This window comes from Limulus polyphemus, unplaced genomic scaffold (genome assembly GCF_000517525.1).
Source record: "Limulus polyphemus unplaced genomic scaffold, Limulus_polyphemus-2.1.2 Scaffold389, whole genome shotgun sequence".
In the NCBI taxonomy this organism is placed as follows: domain Eukaryota; kingdom Metazoa; phylum Arthropoda; class Merostomata; order Xiphosura; family Limulidae; genus Limulus; species Limulus polyphemus.
In genome coordinates this window covers 34,613-50,810 of record NW_013665999.1, presented here as the reverse complement: position 1 = coordinate 50,810, position 16,198 = coordinate 34,613, and the positions used below count along the sequence as shown (strand labels likewise).

The window sequence follows — 16,198 nt, the reverse complement described above, 5'->3', positions numbered from 1 at the left end:
CTTAACTGTTTTAGGCGTTGTACATGACTATTCGGTGATTTTAATTGTAGGGTAATTCGCCTAGATAACACAAAACAATACGACTATTCAATGATTTTAATTGTAGGAATTTGTCTGATAACACAAAACAACATGACTATTCTGTGATTTTAATTGTGGGAATTCGTCTGATAACACAAAACAACACGACTATTCAGTGATTTTAATTGTAGGAATTCGTCTGATAACACAAAACAACATGACTATTCAGTGATTTTAATTGTAGGAATTCGTCTGATAACACAAAACAACACGACTATTCAGTGATTTTAATTGTAGGAATTTGTCTGATAACACAAAGCAACATGACTATTCAGTGATTTTAATTGTGGGAATTCACCTGATAACACAAACCAACACGACTATTCAATGATTTTAATTGTGGGAATTCGCCTGATAACACAAAACAACACGACTATTCAATGATTTTAATTGTGGGAATTCGCCTGATAACACAAACCAGAAGTTCGCCGTTATATAATTAATTTCATTGTTGCCTCTGGACGATTTAATAATTTACATCATTTTATACACGAACATTCAAAGTTTCCTGGCTCTGAGCTAAGATCACTTTTTTTCTTCTTTCCAAGCAGCATCGACAAAATCCAGGATAACTCGGAGCGGACGTGGCAGCGGTCCTTCAGTTTCCTTCGTCGTGGAAGCAGTCGGAGAAAGCGTAACAGCGGAGAGAGCGAACCTTCCGGATCGCAGGTCGGGTTCAACAATCCTGTTGGCAGAAATCAGGATGCATGGTTATATACTGAACCTAAGCTTGTCCCACAGGTTGACATTTCCCAGCATGGCTGACGCGAAGCTGCATGTACAACAAACTGTTTTCTTGCATGTTAACTTCACACACGTGTTTCTAAAGCACATATCTATAAAATATATACATGGGATTTATTAACTAACATACTTTGAAACTAACGTTACATTTTTTTTCTGCATAAGGCTTGTAAAAGTGCTGTAGAACAAATTACTCATCTGTTTGTTTGTTTTCAGAAATGTTACTGTGTTTATAAAGTTCGTGTAATACATAGGTATGCTTCAATTGTCGATACCTTGTTGTGATACCACTGGTATAAGTCATAATAGCACGTTCTGCCCCTGTTACAAGTTAGAATGACATTTATATTTCTGTTAAATATGTGAATCATTTCTGGTTAGTATGGTAAATTACGTTTTAAATACTTGACCCTAAAATTATTATGGAAGATATTATTGACCTGTTCAGCTTATTATTAGCATATCATTTTAATTCGGTTCTCCCTTTTAATTCCCATATGAAAAATTATAGAGAAACATTGATATCAATGACAAGATACAAGAATAAGTGACAGCTCCTTCTCAATGTCACGGATGGCTCTGGTGGTAGGCTGTTGCTATGCAACATAGTTTCCACTGCATGAAGTTTTTGTGAGATACACGAAAATTCGAGTTGCCTCCCTCCTCTTTGAAAAGCTTTCCAAAATCCATCAACGATGTGCGGACGAGTGTCCGTTTTAGGAACCTAAAGTACAGAAATCTGAGGGGGGGGGAGTCTCAGAATGCCGTAGCATAAATTATGTTTATATTGGTGGATAAACTGGCATATTGCACTGTTGGATGCTTTGTTTTGGTGGAGTAATGCTTTATTACCATCAACTCCGTACAAAGATGATAATATCTTGGCGTTTATCTTAATACTGTAGTGTAACCTACAACCAAGATAAATCAACTGGAAAAACTTTTGTGGTATGCTTTGTATACTATATTTGAAATGTGTATCACCGGTAGGAAAATAATAAACCGTTCGGACTTTATTGCAGCAATATAAGTAAGGATATACTTCGTCCAATGTTGGCGATATGCTTCAATCTGTATGAAGTCTGTGTGAGTTATCTTCTTTACTGTTCTAAGGAAGGTTTCTACGCCATGACACTACAGTGTGTTTTAGGTTACTTTAGGTGAGAAGGTGTTTAATTGTCTTCACCACTTCCGTTATGTGACAGGTCGTGAAGTAATATGTTGTATTTCCGGTTCAAACCACACCTTTGTCCAAAATAAATCTTGAAACTATATATATCAGCTTCATTCCATGCGTTATACAATAATGCAATTCCTGATGAAAGAAAAAAAAAGAGGACCTCAGAATGATTATTTTCTTCGCAATCAAAAGAGAGTACTATAGATAAATTACTAAACTTCAACGTTTCTTGTTGTCTTCGACCTACACCGACTGATTGTAAATCTCCCAATCTTTATTCCTGCGATCTTCGCTTTTCAAAGGAAGCTGGAATCTCGGTTTTGTGTCGCAGTGACGCATTACTTATATACCACCAATTTGAAAAGTGCTTGCGTCATTTGGAATTTGTTTATGTTGAAATTTACCCAGTGAATATATATAACTTGTAAAATCATCAGGAGAAAGGTTAAATCCCTCTGATGTCTATAAGGCAGATGGGAACTGGTGCTTAACTCCGGTTTCAGTGATACGAGTTGGCGCATGTCTCCTCTGTCATCAGAGTGTACAATAATTTTAGGATTTTACGAGTTAAAAATAGATCGAGCGGATAATTTGAAAATAAAATCGGAATTCCTGGACGTACATGTAAAAATAAAAAAACTTGATTAATGCATAGTTTACATTATATTTAGTAATCTTACGATTTTGTTTATTAAAACAGTAAGTTTAAATAACTGACCAAATAAATTGGGCGAATTCATTCAATTTCTATGTAAAATGCATAGGTACCCCAACAGTAATTAGTATAATTGATATTGCTATGTGCATGTATGTTACTAGTATGTTATTGGGGATGTTGTAATCAACAAAGTCAGAGTTTTACAAATGATTTGGTGCATAAATAATTTAGAAAATCGTGATTAAAAATTCTATGGGGCCCATGGACCCCATCAAAATGATTTGGTAGATAAGTAGTTTAGAAAATCACAATTAAAAATTCTATGGGGACCCATGAACCCTCCTCTGTAATCTTGGGGTTAATCCTTATTCATCGGAAACGTTTTGTCTTCCAAACGTTATAACTCAATAATAAGAAAATAATCGGACAGCTACATCATGTTGAGTAGTGAAAATGTTGTTGGCCATTTTTACGCTAAGATTAATAACCAACCTGTCGTTTTAGCCATTAGTAAATTATCATATCAGCAATAGGTCATTTGCACCAACTTTTTGTTGATGGTAGTTTCCAGTGTATATTATAATCCGTTGATGGTACATCATGACTGTTTGTTTTGAAAATAAGGTTGATTTCAGTTTGGTTTGGATATTTCTGATTGTAGATTGTATTGATAGAGGCCTTGATAATTTATTTATTGTATTTATCAAAATCCTAATTACTGCACTCCAGCGCCGACCTTAAACAAAAAAAGCGACGAGTTTGAGACCTCATACTTTTCCAAACAAATAAAATGTATAATATATATTTCTGTTGTTACTTAATTCCATAAAATAACAAATAGTTACATAATCTTAGCTTTAATTAATAAAGATGGGGACATATCCCTGTCAATGTTCTCTGTGACCTGATTACCCAGCTTCCCGAGGCCTTGCCCTTTCTGTGACTAGTATTGTTGCATGCACACATTCTGACCCTTCTTGGTCGAACATTCATTATTATTCACACCGAGCCTGAACATGAATGAAGCTTAGAGAAAATATTTTATAAATGTAATATTTTCTCAGGCCGAATCGGTTGAAGCTTTCTTGTGAACTAATCGTCCAAAGTGGGCGCTTAATATTTCTTTGAATAATTTAACTATGTAAAAACAATATATTTACGTTGCCATAAGTTATATGAAAATTTATCCACCTAACGAAGGATTCAAAAACTTGTAATAATGAACTAATATATATTTATTGACTTGTAGTTCTCTAATATATAATATACATTACCTATGAACTAAGTAATACTGGGAAGCACTAGTGAATCATGGAGATAGTGCACTTAAGTTAAACTATATTTAATTAAAAATTATAATGATTGTATAGAACACGCGCAGTAATAACTCTTTGCACTCCTCTCATTGTTAAAGCACAGTCAATAGAAGCATGTTAATGGTAACTTGGGAAAAATCTTATTGCATGATTCTGGCACATTGTTGACATTAAAGAGAACTATGACTGAGCTTTGGAGTACCTTGTTTACTTCTTTTATTTATTTCTTTTTGGTTTCGTTCGCTGTTTTGTTTGTTTTTAGGTTTAGATATATTTATGCAGAACACTTGAGTGAGGTTGGAGACCGCCGCGAGTTACGTCGAACATTACATGTATTTTGTTTTCTTTTGTTCTTTAATGAGGTTAGCTATTTATATTGTTACTTCTTTTTTTCATTGATTTAAATTTTTCAGCCATGATATGATGGGTGAGTTGACCAAACATATAATTATGAATTTAATTTCATTGGAGATGAAACTACTTGATTTAAACTTGAGGTGATTATCTGTAAAATACGTTCTTAGCTACATAGAGGCACAACAAAAACAATCGAGTTATATGTATTTTTACACAGGTAATCTCCAAAAACTGCAATAGCTACAAATAATAATCGTAATGCGACGCTCTTCAGTGGCACAGAGGTAAGTCTGTGGACATATAACGCAAGAAACCTGGTTTCGATAATCGTGGTGGGCACAAGACAGATAGCCCATTGCGATTATATAAGGAGATTTTGATTAAGCAAGTTCTCCCTTCTTCTAAGGGACCGGTATGGCCAGGTGGTTAGGGCGCTTGACTCGCAATCTGAGGGTCGTGATTAGGAATCCCCGTCCCACCAAACATGCTCGCCCTATCAGCCGTTGGGGCGTTATAATATGACGGTCAATCCCACTATTTGTTCGTAAAAGAGTAGCCCAAAAGTTGGCGGTGGGTGTGATGACTAGTTGCCTTCCCTCTAGTCTACACTGCTAAATTAGGGACGGCTAGCGCAGATAGCCCTCGTTTAGCTTTGCGCGAAATTCAAAAAACAAACAAGTAAGCGACAGGAAGCATAAATGTTCTCTTTTGAGATAAGTAAAGTAGATAAACAATGTAATAGACACACCTGTAATTAATTAAATTAGATTTTAGTAATAAAAATTGTGAAATTTTGTTCATACTTCTCTTAATTTCACCATTTCGTATTTCAAGGCTGATGAAGCATTGAAAATCAATAGGCCTAATTCTAATGTTAAACGAAAAGCCTTCTGGGCAGTGGTTTGTGGGAAATGAAAGAAAGATCTGAAATACTATTTTTACACCCATCTGATTTGAAATCCAAAATGGAAAAATCAGAGGAATGTGAACATAAAAGAGAATCCTAAATAGCCGCGGCACTTGAAATTCTTTTAGGTAGGATTGGAGAATTTAATCTATGAGACCTCCCCCCTTTTTTTATTAGCTATATATTTGTGCGCCAACAATACCAAGTGTGGGGAGCGCGTTTACCCGATTCCATTTTATTACTCATCAGGATCTCTACCAGCCTAACTTCAAATTGAAATTCTTTTAGGCAGGATAAGAGTAAATAAATCCATGAGACCTTGGGCGTGGTTAAATATATCAGTCGAAAGTGTTTAACCTCCTGAGTACAAAAACTTAATTAGATATCAAATCGGTCAAGAGATGACGGAGCTATTAGCTGAAAGTTTGTACTTGAAAAAAAAATCAGAGCTTTTCTATCAACCACTATACCGCAGCTAAAAATCATCTCCATTTTACGCGATTTTTATCAACAATGTCACGCCTATTCTTTGAGAATGCTGTGACAACTTTAGACATTTAAACTGTAACATTTGAATATGATATCCACAGAACTAAAGACAATACATACCACATAAAGTTCCCATAATATTCATACACATGACACCTTCATCACACGATTGTACTTGCTTATAATACAGAGTGCACTGTCTTAGTCTTAAACAGTGGCACCCAAGATTATAGCATAAATTGTGCTGTCCCAGTCTTTGAAGAAGCAATAGTTCGTTTCCAGGGCTATAGCTTCTGTCTCAGTTTTGAACAGTGGCTCCCAAGTTTATACTACAAAACGTACTGCCTCAAGTACATAGCACAACATTTACTGTCTCACTTTTGGATAGCAACATCCAAATGTGAATTAGATGACAATCAGATAAGTTACAAAAGTGTTTGGTTGTCACTTCAGTTATGAGAAATTTGTTTTATGCTCCTACCTTTTAATATAAAGAGGGCCGAGTACGTTATAGTAAAGAAATGTTAGAGCCTCACCACGTCATTAAAGTACGCCTATACGTTAAAGCATACTTTATCTGACGACTATGCATCTTGGCAATATACTTGCAGCGTATTTTCCATTACATGAGACTCTGTCGTGAGGTTGTCATGTCCAAAGCATACTATTCCTCCCTAAAGTGTTCCCATAATCCATATATTGAACAAAATCTACAGATTCTTAAAACCTGTTTCAATAGTCTGATTGCATAAAAGTTCGTAGGTGACTTAACCAATATATCTATGTATAAAACATGAATATCCATTTTATTCTTCGACTGCTTGAGATATGCGATAGTTAAACGGGAAGCCTTATCTTGGTGAACCCATATCCTGTTGGCCTCGTTTCCAGAGATAAGTCTTTCTTCCTTTTTGAATGTGTTGCATACTGTTGCCTAGTTTACGTGGGTGGCTTTTACCACTGCACTTTGCTTGCTACAGCTGGAGTACGACGTGTTATACATTTCTTTATGGATATACTGGTATCCCAAGTTGATCCACATTCCTTTATTTTCCGAGGGATATCCTCATCTTGCAAATTCTATATCCCTAATCTGAACACAACTTTGTGATCTGAATTAATAAATATTTTACGTCAGGAATGGCCAATATATACCATTCCCAAAAGCGATCAAGTTTCGGTAGCATCGCACTACCTGCAAAAAGTCAAACATTGTCAAAGTGTAGTTCTGATAGTGCTGCGACTTTATACTGGTAGTGGTTATCGCGTGTCTTGCTAATTTACATATTCAAAATCATTTAAGCGTAACAGTTCTAGTTTGGTAAAGATTATTATTCACATTTATCTACGCAACATAATATCTGCCCTAAAATTAACACTGAAATAAACATGTATCAAGGAGTCAACCTAGTGGAAACTCCTGCTCTCATAAAGATTCGTCCAAACCACTGATAAGGAACAATATATCGCCATTTGCTCATTCCTTTTTTTACAAACTAATCTGGGATTTTCTTTGATTTTTCATTGGATTGGAACCAAAGGTCTTAAGCACCCGTTGATAAAGGGATTCATTTAACTCCAACATGCAACATGAATCACTTGTGACCACTACCAATCATCTTTCACATGGACGTATATCTATGCATAAAGCGTTATAAGCGTTAACATGGCTGTTAACACCTCCCTCCCTCTGGTTTCATATCACCGACATTTCTTCAACAACACTGATATCACATATCTCTTTCTTCACTCTATTATACATGTCATCAGTTCGTTTTCAACAAGAATAATATCATACACTTCCTTCTTCACCGGGCCCGGCATGGCCAGGAGGTTAAGGCGCTTGACCTCGCAATATGAGGGTCACGGATTCGAACCCTCGTCCCACCAAACATGCTCGCCCTTTCAGCCATGGAGGCGTTATAACGTGACGGTCAGTCCCACCATTCGTTGGTAAAAAGAGTAGCCCAAGAATTAGCGGTGGGTGGTGATGACTAGCTGCCTTCCCTCTAGTTTTTGACTGCTAAGTTAGGGACGGCTAGCGAAGATAGCGAAATTGAGAACAAATAAACAAACCTTCTTGACCGAATTGTACGTATTAACAGCTCCAATAGGTCTGATTTCACACACCTCCTTCTTCCCTATAGCACAAGAAGGATAACACACCTTTCAAAGATAAGTATAATTGCATTTTAATTTTAACAGGTTTTTTTTTACATGGTTATTAATTTTTTTCTGGATAAACAAGAGTTCTTCATAGTTTATTCCACCCTGAGGTCTATAAGCAAAACCTATTTCTAGTAGATAGTGATATTATGTATACCTTACCAATACAAACTATATATCACAGGTATTTACATGAGAATTTAAATCTTTATTCAAAACTATAAACTCCAAATTTTGTCTTAACGTTTACATTTTACGCTCTTGTACACATAAAAAAACAGGCACATTAGAAACTGAAGAGGTATGTTACTGTTAGACTTTGATGCAGTCTTTATACGGTATTAGATATTGTAATATTTTTCTTTTTACTTTTAATTCTTGCATGATTATAAATAAAGCACTTTAATACAACTAAAGTGGATTTGCTCACATAAGGATTTTTTTTTCTTTTTGTATTAAGTGTGAATCTTCTTTACGAATAAATACAATGGATTTACAATCGCAGCAAGAACATTCCTGCAATTCTCAGCAATGCATCCTCACAATTTCCCGCTTCCATCTTGTATTGAGCACAGATTTGCTACTGGTTATGCATTTTTAGCTGGTCATTTGGAGTGAGATGTCACTATATACTTAGTTCGGTATTACTTTACAAATATCTAAGTTTTAAGAAGCATCAAAGATGTATAACTATAGGAATTACTCTCGGGTGTAAACAGGGCATCGAAATGTTGGACGTGAATGTAACAGGACCACCATCAACTGATAATGCAGACGGGGAACCAGGACCCGAGGAAGTGAGTGGGTGACCCTTGTTACTGTTCTCAATGTTATCTACGCTTCTTGTGCTCTGTTTATTTCAAAATGTGACGTTCCTGTCTTAAGTTGTTCTTTTGTTACGTAGCTGCTTACTGACTGTGTTTCTTATTTGTAGGGTTACATTAGTTGTGTATTATTTAGAGATCAAACAGTGAGACATTCCAAACATTTCTCTGATGTCTCATTTTATGTTTGTGTAATAAAAAAAAATTCAAATCCAAGCTTCGTAAAAACATATTTTATTAGTAGATTTGGGTTTTAAAAATAGAGTTAAGTGACATAAAACAAAATTGTCCAAAGCGACCCAATGGCAAGAGCAACGTGGAGTGTGTGTGTGTTAAAAATCACGTTCTTCAATGAATAAGGTAAGCCCTCAGTATTCTGGTGGTTAATTAATATTTTATTAAAGGATTTGAGTTGTTTTCACACACATAACAAAGTAACATCTTAAATCCCATTTTTCTAAATGTGTCATTTTCCCGCGTTAATTCTCAAATTATTGATGTATTTTAATATCGTTCACTCTCGGTAGAGTAACTGAGTAATTTTATGTTTTTGTTTTGTATAAAATTCAGTTTAAAAAAACTGACCGTAAACTGGATGAAATCACATTTTCTGTGTAAATTACATAACTGATCCCAGTAGTAGTCAGTGGAATTAATTGCAATATTTATTTTATTTTTTAATTTTTTTTGTGTAACTTGTATGTTATCAAGGACCCTGAAGCTAATAAATTCATGTGCCCATAAGAAGTTTGGTATGCAAGTGGTTTAGAATTTTTTTTAAACCTGATGCTTCCTTAAGGTAGAGTTAAATGTTACTTTGATGAAATATTCTTACTCCACCATTATCTTTTTTTACTAGTGATAATATATTCCAGGTAGTAAACTAATGATCCATTCAGTAAGTTTCACGTTAAAAAATTAAAACTAGCTAAACTGTGTTTTCACAGAGTGTAAAGAATACTAAAAAAAATGGTTAAAAATGCTGTTCATACTTAGTTTAACATGTCATCAGTAACGGGTTTAGAGAGAAAAAATGCTTCTAAATTTATTTTCTGTAAGTTTAGAAAATTATGTGCAAGGTCACTACAAACAAATTAAATCTGTAAAGTTCATAACTGACGTTTTAGCGGTTAAAGCCATCGAAGCTAATCGAACTTTTGTTGCTTGCTAGTGGGTATCAGGTCAGCATATTGATAATTGAATGAAACCAATAGAATAGCGTCGTAAAAAATCGGTAACTATAGCTTTAGTTAGGTTTCAGTTTTCTCGTAAGCGCCTGGGTCATCGTGAAGTTATTTCGATGTTGTCCGTTCTTCATACTAGAAACTGAAAGGTGTCATTATATCGTCCAAATTAAAAGTGTATGCTACGAAAATATTTCTTAGTATGCTCATGAAGTCTAAGCCGGTGAATAACCTTCATGTGTTACCATACTATAAATGTGCATAGAAGTATCAATGCCCTATTTAATATTGAATTTGTTTTTACAAAAAAGCTGAAAATTAGTTACAATTATCGCTTTATACAGTAAGGGCCCCGGCATGGCCAGGTGGTTAGAGCGCTCGACTCGCAATCTGAGGGTAGCTGGTTCGAATCCCCGTCCCACCGAGAATGCTCGCCCTTTCAGCTTTGGGGTTTTAATCCCACTATTCGTTGGTAAAAGAGTAGCCCAAGAGTTGGCGGTGGGTGGTGATGACTAGCTGCCTTCCCTCTAGTCTTACACTACTAAATTAGGGACGGCCCCTAGCGCAGATAGCCCTCGTGTAGCTTTGCGCGAAATTAAAAAACAATCAAATATACAGTAAGACTTGTTGTTTACACGCTAACAAGTCGCAACTTGTTTACAATAATAAATAATTTATATAAATCGAATTTGTACTCAAAAGCAAATAACCTCACCATCTACCAATTCGATGTATTTGATTTTATATATATATATATATATATAGAGAGAGAGAGAGAGATGCAAAAGTCGCGCACGATCGTGATATATGCAAGTCCGCCCACACTATGTTGTTTCATAAAGTATACTTGTGTTTCACTAACTTTTGCTCAGATATTGGTTAGAATCTGATTACCCTTCCAGAAACTTGTGGAAGGGATCCTGTTCTGACATTGTGACGTGATATAAACGATGCACATTTCAAACAGAATGGTAAGGGCAAGATATGTAAAAAAAATCAAGATGATGCGCGACTTGTTCATCATGTTGTACATCAGATATGAAAATTAATTATACTTTTTTGTATAATTATAAATAGTTAAAAAAATATCATGGAAATAAGTAGTACCAGACGGGGTTTCCAGTAGTTTTGTGTGTAGAAGGAAGTATTGTTTGTAGTTTGTTAGTATAACAAGCAGTGGGTTACAAGGTCCAAGAACAAAGCTGCGTTATGCTTCTTAACACGCTCTACAATTTCAGCTTTGATGAGCGTTATAATTGGGATATTTAATCCGCTATTCGGTTACAACAAGCCGCTGGTCAATATCTTTAAATTAGAAATGGCTTTACCTAAACTTATGATATCTTTCTTTTAATCGCCTGATCTATGTATCAGAAAAGTTGTTGTTGTTCAGATTAAAAATACCCTCATTTATTAATTTTTAAAATGACGCCACTAGAGATTTTTCATTTTATACCTTAAGTAACATATGTCATTAGTATCAGTAACCCTACATAAGCGCATGGCCTTATTTCACATATATTAGTGATGAATAAAAACTGATCGTAAAGATAGTAACTTTTATTTTTAATGATATATTTCATTGACGTTAAAAAATGTAATCACTAAGAATTATCCATGTGCAGTAAGACTTCTTTCCACAAACCGATTTATGTATGCTATCACAACAAAGCTAAATTGCAAAACTGATATTGTTGGATTAACTACCAATTGTTAAGCCTAATTATTTTAATGTAAACTAATCATTTCAACCGTTTAATATCAAAAACACGTTTTAAAAAACTATACGAAAATGGTTTTATTACTTGATTGATCATCTGTGATTAACATATTTCTTTCTTTTAAATGTAATTTGTTTTGATCTTCTCAGTTTTCTAACAGTATGAATGAGAAGTTGGTTATTTTTGTAATTGGGTTTGTTACTAATAGTAAAGTATTACATAAAGGCTCTCCAGTTGGCAATACAATTAGCGAGGTATATGTTTATGAAACTTTATAATTTACATTTGTGTGTGTGCTTATTGAACTTTTCACGTGTGCATTTAATTCAACACTTTAAGTAAACATTTAATCCCATATTCTTTTTTTTATTATTAAACGACAGAGTGAACTTCGAAGGCACGAATTTCAAAATGGACACCGATTTTTCAAATTAAAACCTAAAAATATAGTAAATTCACGTCTGTATTTTGCTAATTGCAGGAAAAAGAAACTCATCTTCATCCTTGTGATCACGATTATCACCACAGCCGATCGCGATCTCCCTCCCCAGAAAGATTCAGGCATGACTCCCTAACTCCCCCACGACGAGGGAGATCCCCAACCCCCATCAGGAGGTCTTCTTCTCGACGGGGTGGCCACGACATTGGATTTTCTGAAGCTGTGACTGATCTTGTAGACAGAGTAAAGTATGAGACAAGCCGCAGAGGAAGAGCGAAAGGTATGACAGCTTTAAGTATCTGTGGCCTTATTGTTTTCATTTTTCTTTATCTTTTTAAGCATAAGGGAAAGCACAAAGTTATAAGTGAATTATATGCAGGATTTACACAAATTTAAAGTTTTGTATAATTTCTATACATATTATGTAAAACGTATGTGGGTCTCGTCTAAGTTTTTCTCTTGTACTTTCAAAAAGTAGCTAGAATTAGGTTAAACTTTTCAGAGATATGCTGAAAGAATTAAGAAAGTAATAATTTGTATTCAATTCTTTTGTGCCCTCTGTATGTGTAGCTAAACTTAGGGGCGATGAGTTCGGCATCGCTGGTCAAGGGCGGACGTTTCGAGGAAGATCGCCGATTCGCTCTATGCCAGGTAAGCCGTCGCCCTGGCGAACATCCTCACCTTTACGAGGGCGGAGTCGAAGTATTAGCCCAGAATACCGGACGACGTGTTTCTACAGGCGATCACGTAGCCCCAGCCCGAACTCCACTCCAGGCCACAGTGAGTATTATGGTAGAACCCAGTTAGAACAAAGATCACGTAGCCCAAGTCCAGCTTCTGCGCATAGCCTACCGTTACAGCGAATGCCAAAAGGGAGGAAATTGCCTCCAACCCCCAACAAGCCCTCAACCTTGCGCCTTGATGTTCGATCAGTGGAAGGGATCAATTTTCCTATTGTGTCTCATTCGCCTACACTGCCCCAACCTAATAATAAGACCCCCTTTAGTATTAATTTTCCCAAAGTGAATGCCTCGCCTACTCATCTGCCAAAGTCTCAACTGCCGTTCTGGCGCCAGAGAACAACTTCAAGTGTAAGGTCTCACAGCCCTTCACTAAAGCAAGGAGAAAGAACTGGTAGTAGTATTAGTTTGCCACGTACTCAACAGAAGACTCATAGTATTGATCGACATCATCAAACTATTCTGCCTTATACGGACAGAAATTTTGGCACTCTTGGTCATATTAGTGAACCCCTTAGCTTTGAAGCAGCCGCAGCTATTGGAATGGGTTCACGTCAGCTTCCATCGCCATTACCTAACGGTTACAAGCCGGGCCAAAGAGAACGTGAAAGACTACGCGAAAGAGTGAATAAAGAACCATCTCTAGCAAGCTTACGGACAGGCCACATGGGGCCGCAAAGTGACTCCGAAGATGATTGGTGCTAGATAGCCAATCTCTCTTTCGCATAAGAATAGTTACAAGTGAGTGTCCTTTGTTTTTACGTATAGAAAAAAACAAATGTATGTTCTCCTTACTGAAAAACAGACACTAGATGGAAATTTATTATTGTTTTCCAAAGAATTGCAAGGAGGAAAAGAAGTGACGTAGAACGTCATTGTTCCTGAACAAACAAGAAAAATACTTATGTAAATAACAAATTGTTTTATTTCTCGTGATTACGGTTAACACTTCACTTTTGACCTTTTAATTTCAACTTTAAAGTGTTTTGATGCTAAAAGCTTTCTTGTTTTTTTCGATTAACTCTTATCTTTTTCTTATACTCCAACCCTCGTCTTTCATGCTCATTCAGCTGTGATAGACCACAATGCTGCACGTATGAACTCCATAATTTCCGAAGTATGTCTAGAGTTAAATTTGACTGAATATTTACTTTGCATCTTGCACAAAATGTTCACGCTGAAAAAAGGATAAGAAACTGTGTACCAATGTTATAATATTTTTCAGTATATATATATATATATATATAGTTTATTTATAAATGTCAGAATCTTTCAGTAATCCCAAAATATTTATCAAATATCAGTATTCAGAGTATAAGTATATTAAATCTGTCTTAGAGTCTTATAGCATATAAACCTTTTAAAATTCGTCAAAAAAATATGCCAATGTACTATTGTTGTTCGGTTTTATGAACTTTCTTGATATTGTATAAGGCTTAGCATCAAAGGGGACACATAAGCAATTTTTTCGCGATGTGGTTATTACTATCCAAAATTAATGATGTAATATTACTCTTATGTATTTGTAAGCCATGTCTGTTTTCACCATTTTGAAGTTATTGAGTTAATTCTAACATGCTTTTTACTGCATAAAATAAATGAAAAAGTTCTAAATTTTTTATTGGAGTACCGTGAAAAGTACATAAAACAAGCCTTGGTAGACGGCACACTGTTGTAAATAAAAATTAATGCGTGCAGGCTTTTAAGTTGACAAATTCTCTCAAATTTATCTGTGAGTATTGTCTCCCATACTTTTCATATATAATAAATCGTAAAGTTAGATATAATTGTAATTTTAATTCATCTCCAACAACAATAAAACAAATTATGGCTTTTAAAAAAGCTATGTGTTTTCAGTCGTGTGAGGCAAAACATCTTCGTGATTAATTTTTTGTCTGATTGGGCCTTTGTATATTTTCATCTGCTCAGTATGTTCACCGTAAATTAAAAAGGAAGCGAGATTACTTATGAATAATGAAGATTTTCAATAGATAAAAGACCTCCAGAAAATAAGGAGTGGATTCCATGAGGGAGTGAAATGTAAATCAGTTAAAATATAAAGGTCTTATTTACCTTTTTCTACTTTCTGTCTTCATACCATTTTTTTATATTAAACATAGAGAAGATTTAATGTGATATACACATTAATGTCAAACTAAAGGGAATGGTAACATTTTATTCCTATCATAAGCTGATCTTCACAAAACATTTCCCATGATGGATTGGAAGAAGGCATCGTCCGGTCTAGTGTTTGGTCGTGTTGTTGTTCGCGACCTGGGAGAGTCAGGTGCAATTTTGACCCCTTCCTCCTGAAGGCATCGCTGAATATTGCTGTTTGCTCTTGAATAGTACCGCTTATTTCATCATTTACTAATTACTAAAAAGTTCCGCGTTGATGCGATACATAGTTTTTGTCATGATATTTAATACCCTAAATGTTTAAGTTTAAAATTATTTTAAACCATCTGGTTAATTTAAAATTAAGGTTGTTGTTTGCTATTAAGCACAAAGGGCTATCCATACTCTGCCCAACACGGGTGTGGAAGCCCGGTTTCTAGCAGTTCAAGTCCGAAGACGTACCGCTATAAATAAAGACTTAATTCAGTTATTAATTAAATCCAAACGGTAATAAGCTTGAGTATTGTATTGAAGTTTAATTATTTTGCTGCGTGAGTGAAGGATGGTGTTATTAAACATTATTATAAAGCTTTTCAGTATTAATAATTTTGGAAATGCGGACCATCTAAGAGATTGATAACAGATTATTCTATCATTATACAAAATAAGCAAAATATGAAAAAGTTAATTTATATTTATGTAATTAATTAAATTACTTTAACACGTTGACAATAAAATAAAACATTTTAATGAAAAACGTATCAAAACTCGAAAACATATCAAATTATTTACACTAACGACATTATAATATCATTCCTTTTCCCTTTATTTTTTTACAAATGATAATTTTTGTACGCCACACAATGTCGCGAAAATTGTGAACATTTTCTCTTTAAAAACAAAATTGTACAATATACGTTGATAGTAATACATTTTACTTAAACTCTATACCCAAGCAAACATATCATTACTATTATCGTCAAAATATTATCAGAAGTAGTATGATAAATCCTCATTGGCATAAAAGTTAGAAAGTGTTCTGTAAACAAGTTTATTACATAACTCTGTAAATTTCGTATGTAATCGCCATCTTCTTTTTTATCACTTACAACAGTTAAATGTGCTAGAAAATATTGAATTATAATTTCAGAATATTTTACTATAACCTTAATTTAGCTTCCGTATCTAAGACTTGGTTATTTCGTCATACTTTTGAGGACAAATATGAAATTGACATTTTCAATGCCTATATATATATATATATATACAGTTAA

At 34.8% G+C, this 16,198-nt stretch overlaps 1 protein-coding gene across 9 annotated transcripts in view; it reads left to right on the top strand.

Moving 5' to 3' along the window:
* The window catches only part of LOC106457898 (voltage-dependent calcium channel type A subunit alpha-1-like), a 200,037-nt gene extending 183,839 nt beyond the window's left edge, over positions 1–16,198 (top strand). For 8 of the 9 annotated variants that reach the window (XM_022383971.1, XM_022383974.1, XM_022383975.1 and 5 more), the window contains 4 exons: positions 633–750; positions 8,618–8,695; positions 12,109–12,346; positions 12,637–16,198. In XM_022383971.1, the coding sequence (XP_022239679.1) occupies positions 633–750; positions 8,618–8,695; positions 12,109–12,346; positions 12,637–13,511 (1,309 nt within the window). In that variant the 3' untranslated portion in view covers positions 13,512–16,198. The remainder of the gene's footprint in view (positions 1–632; positions 751–8,617; positions 8,696–12,108; positions 12,347–12,636) is intronic. The other variant, XM_022383973.1, reaches the window with a different exon arrangement.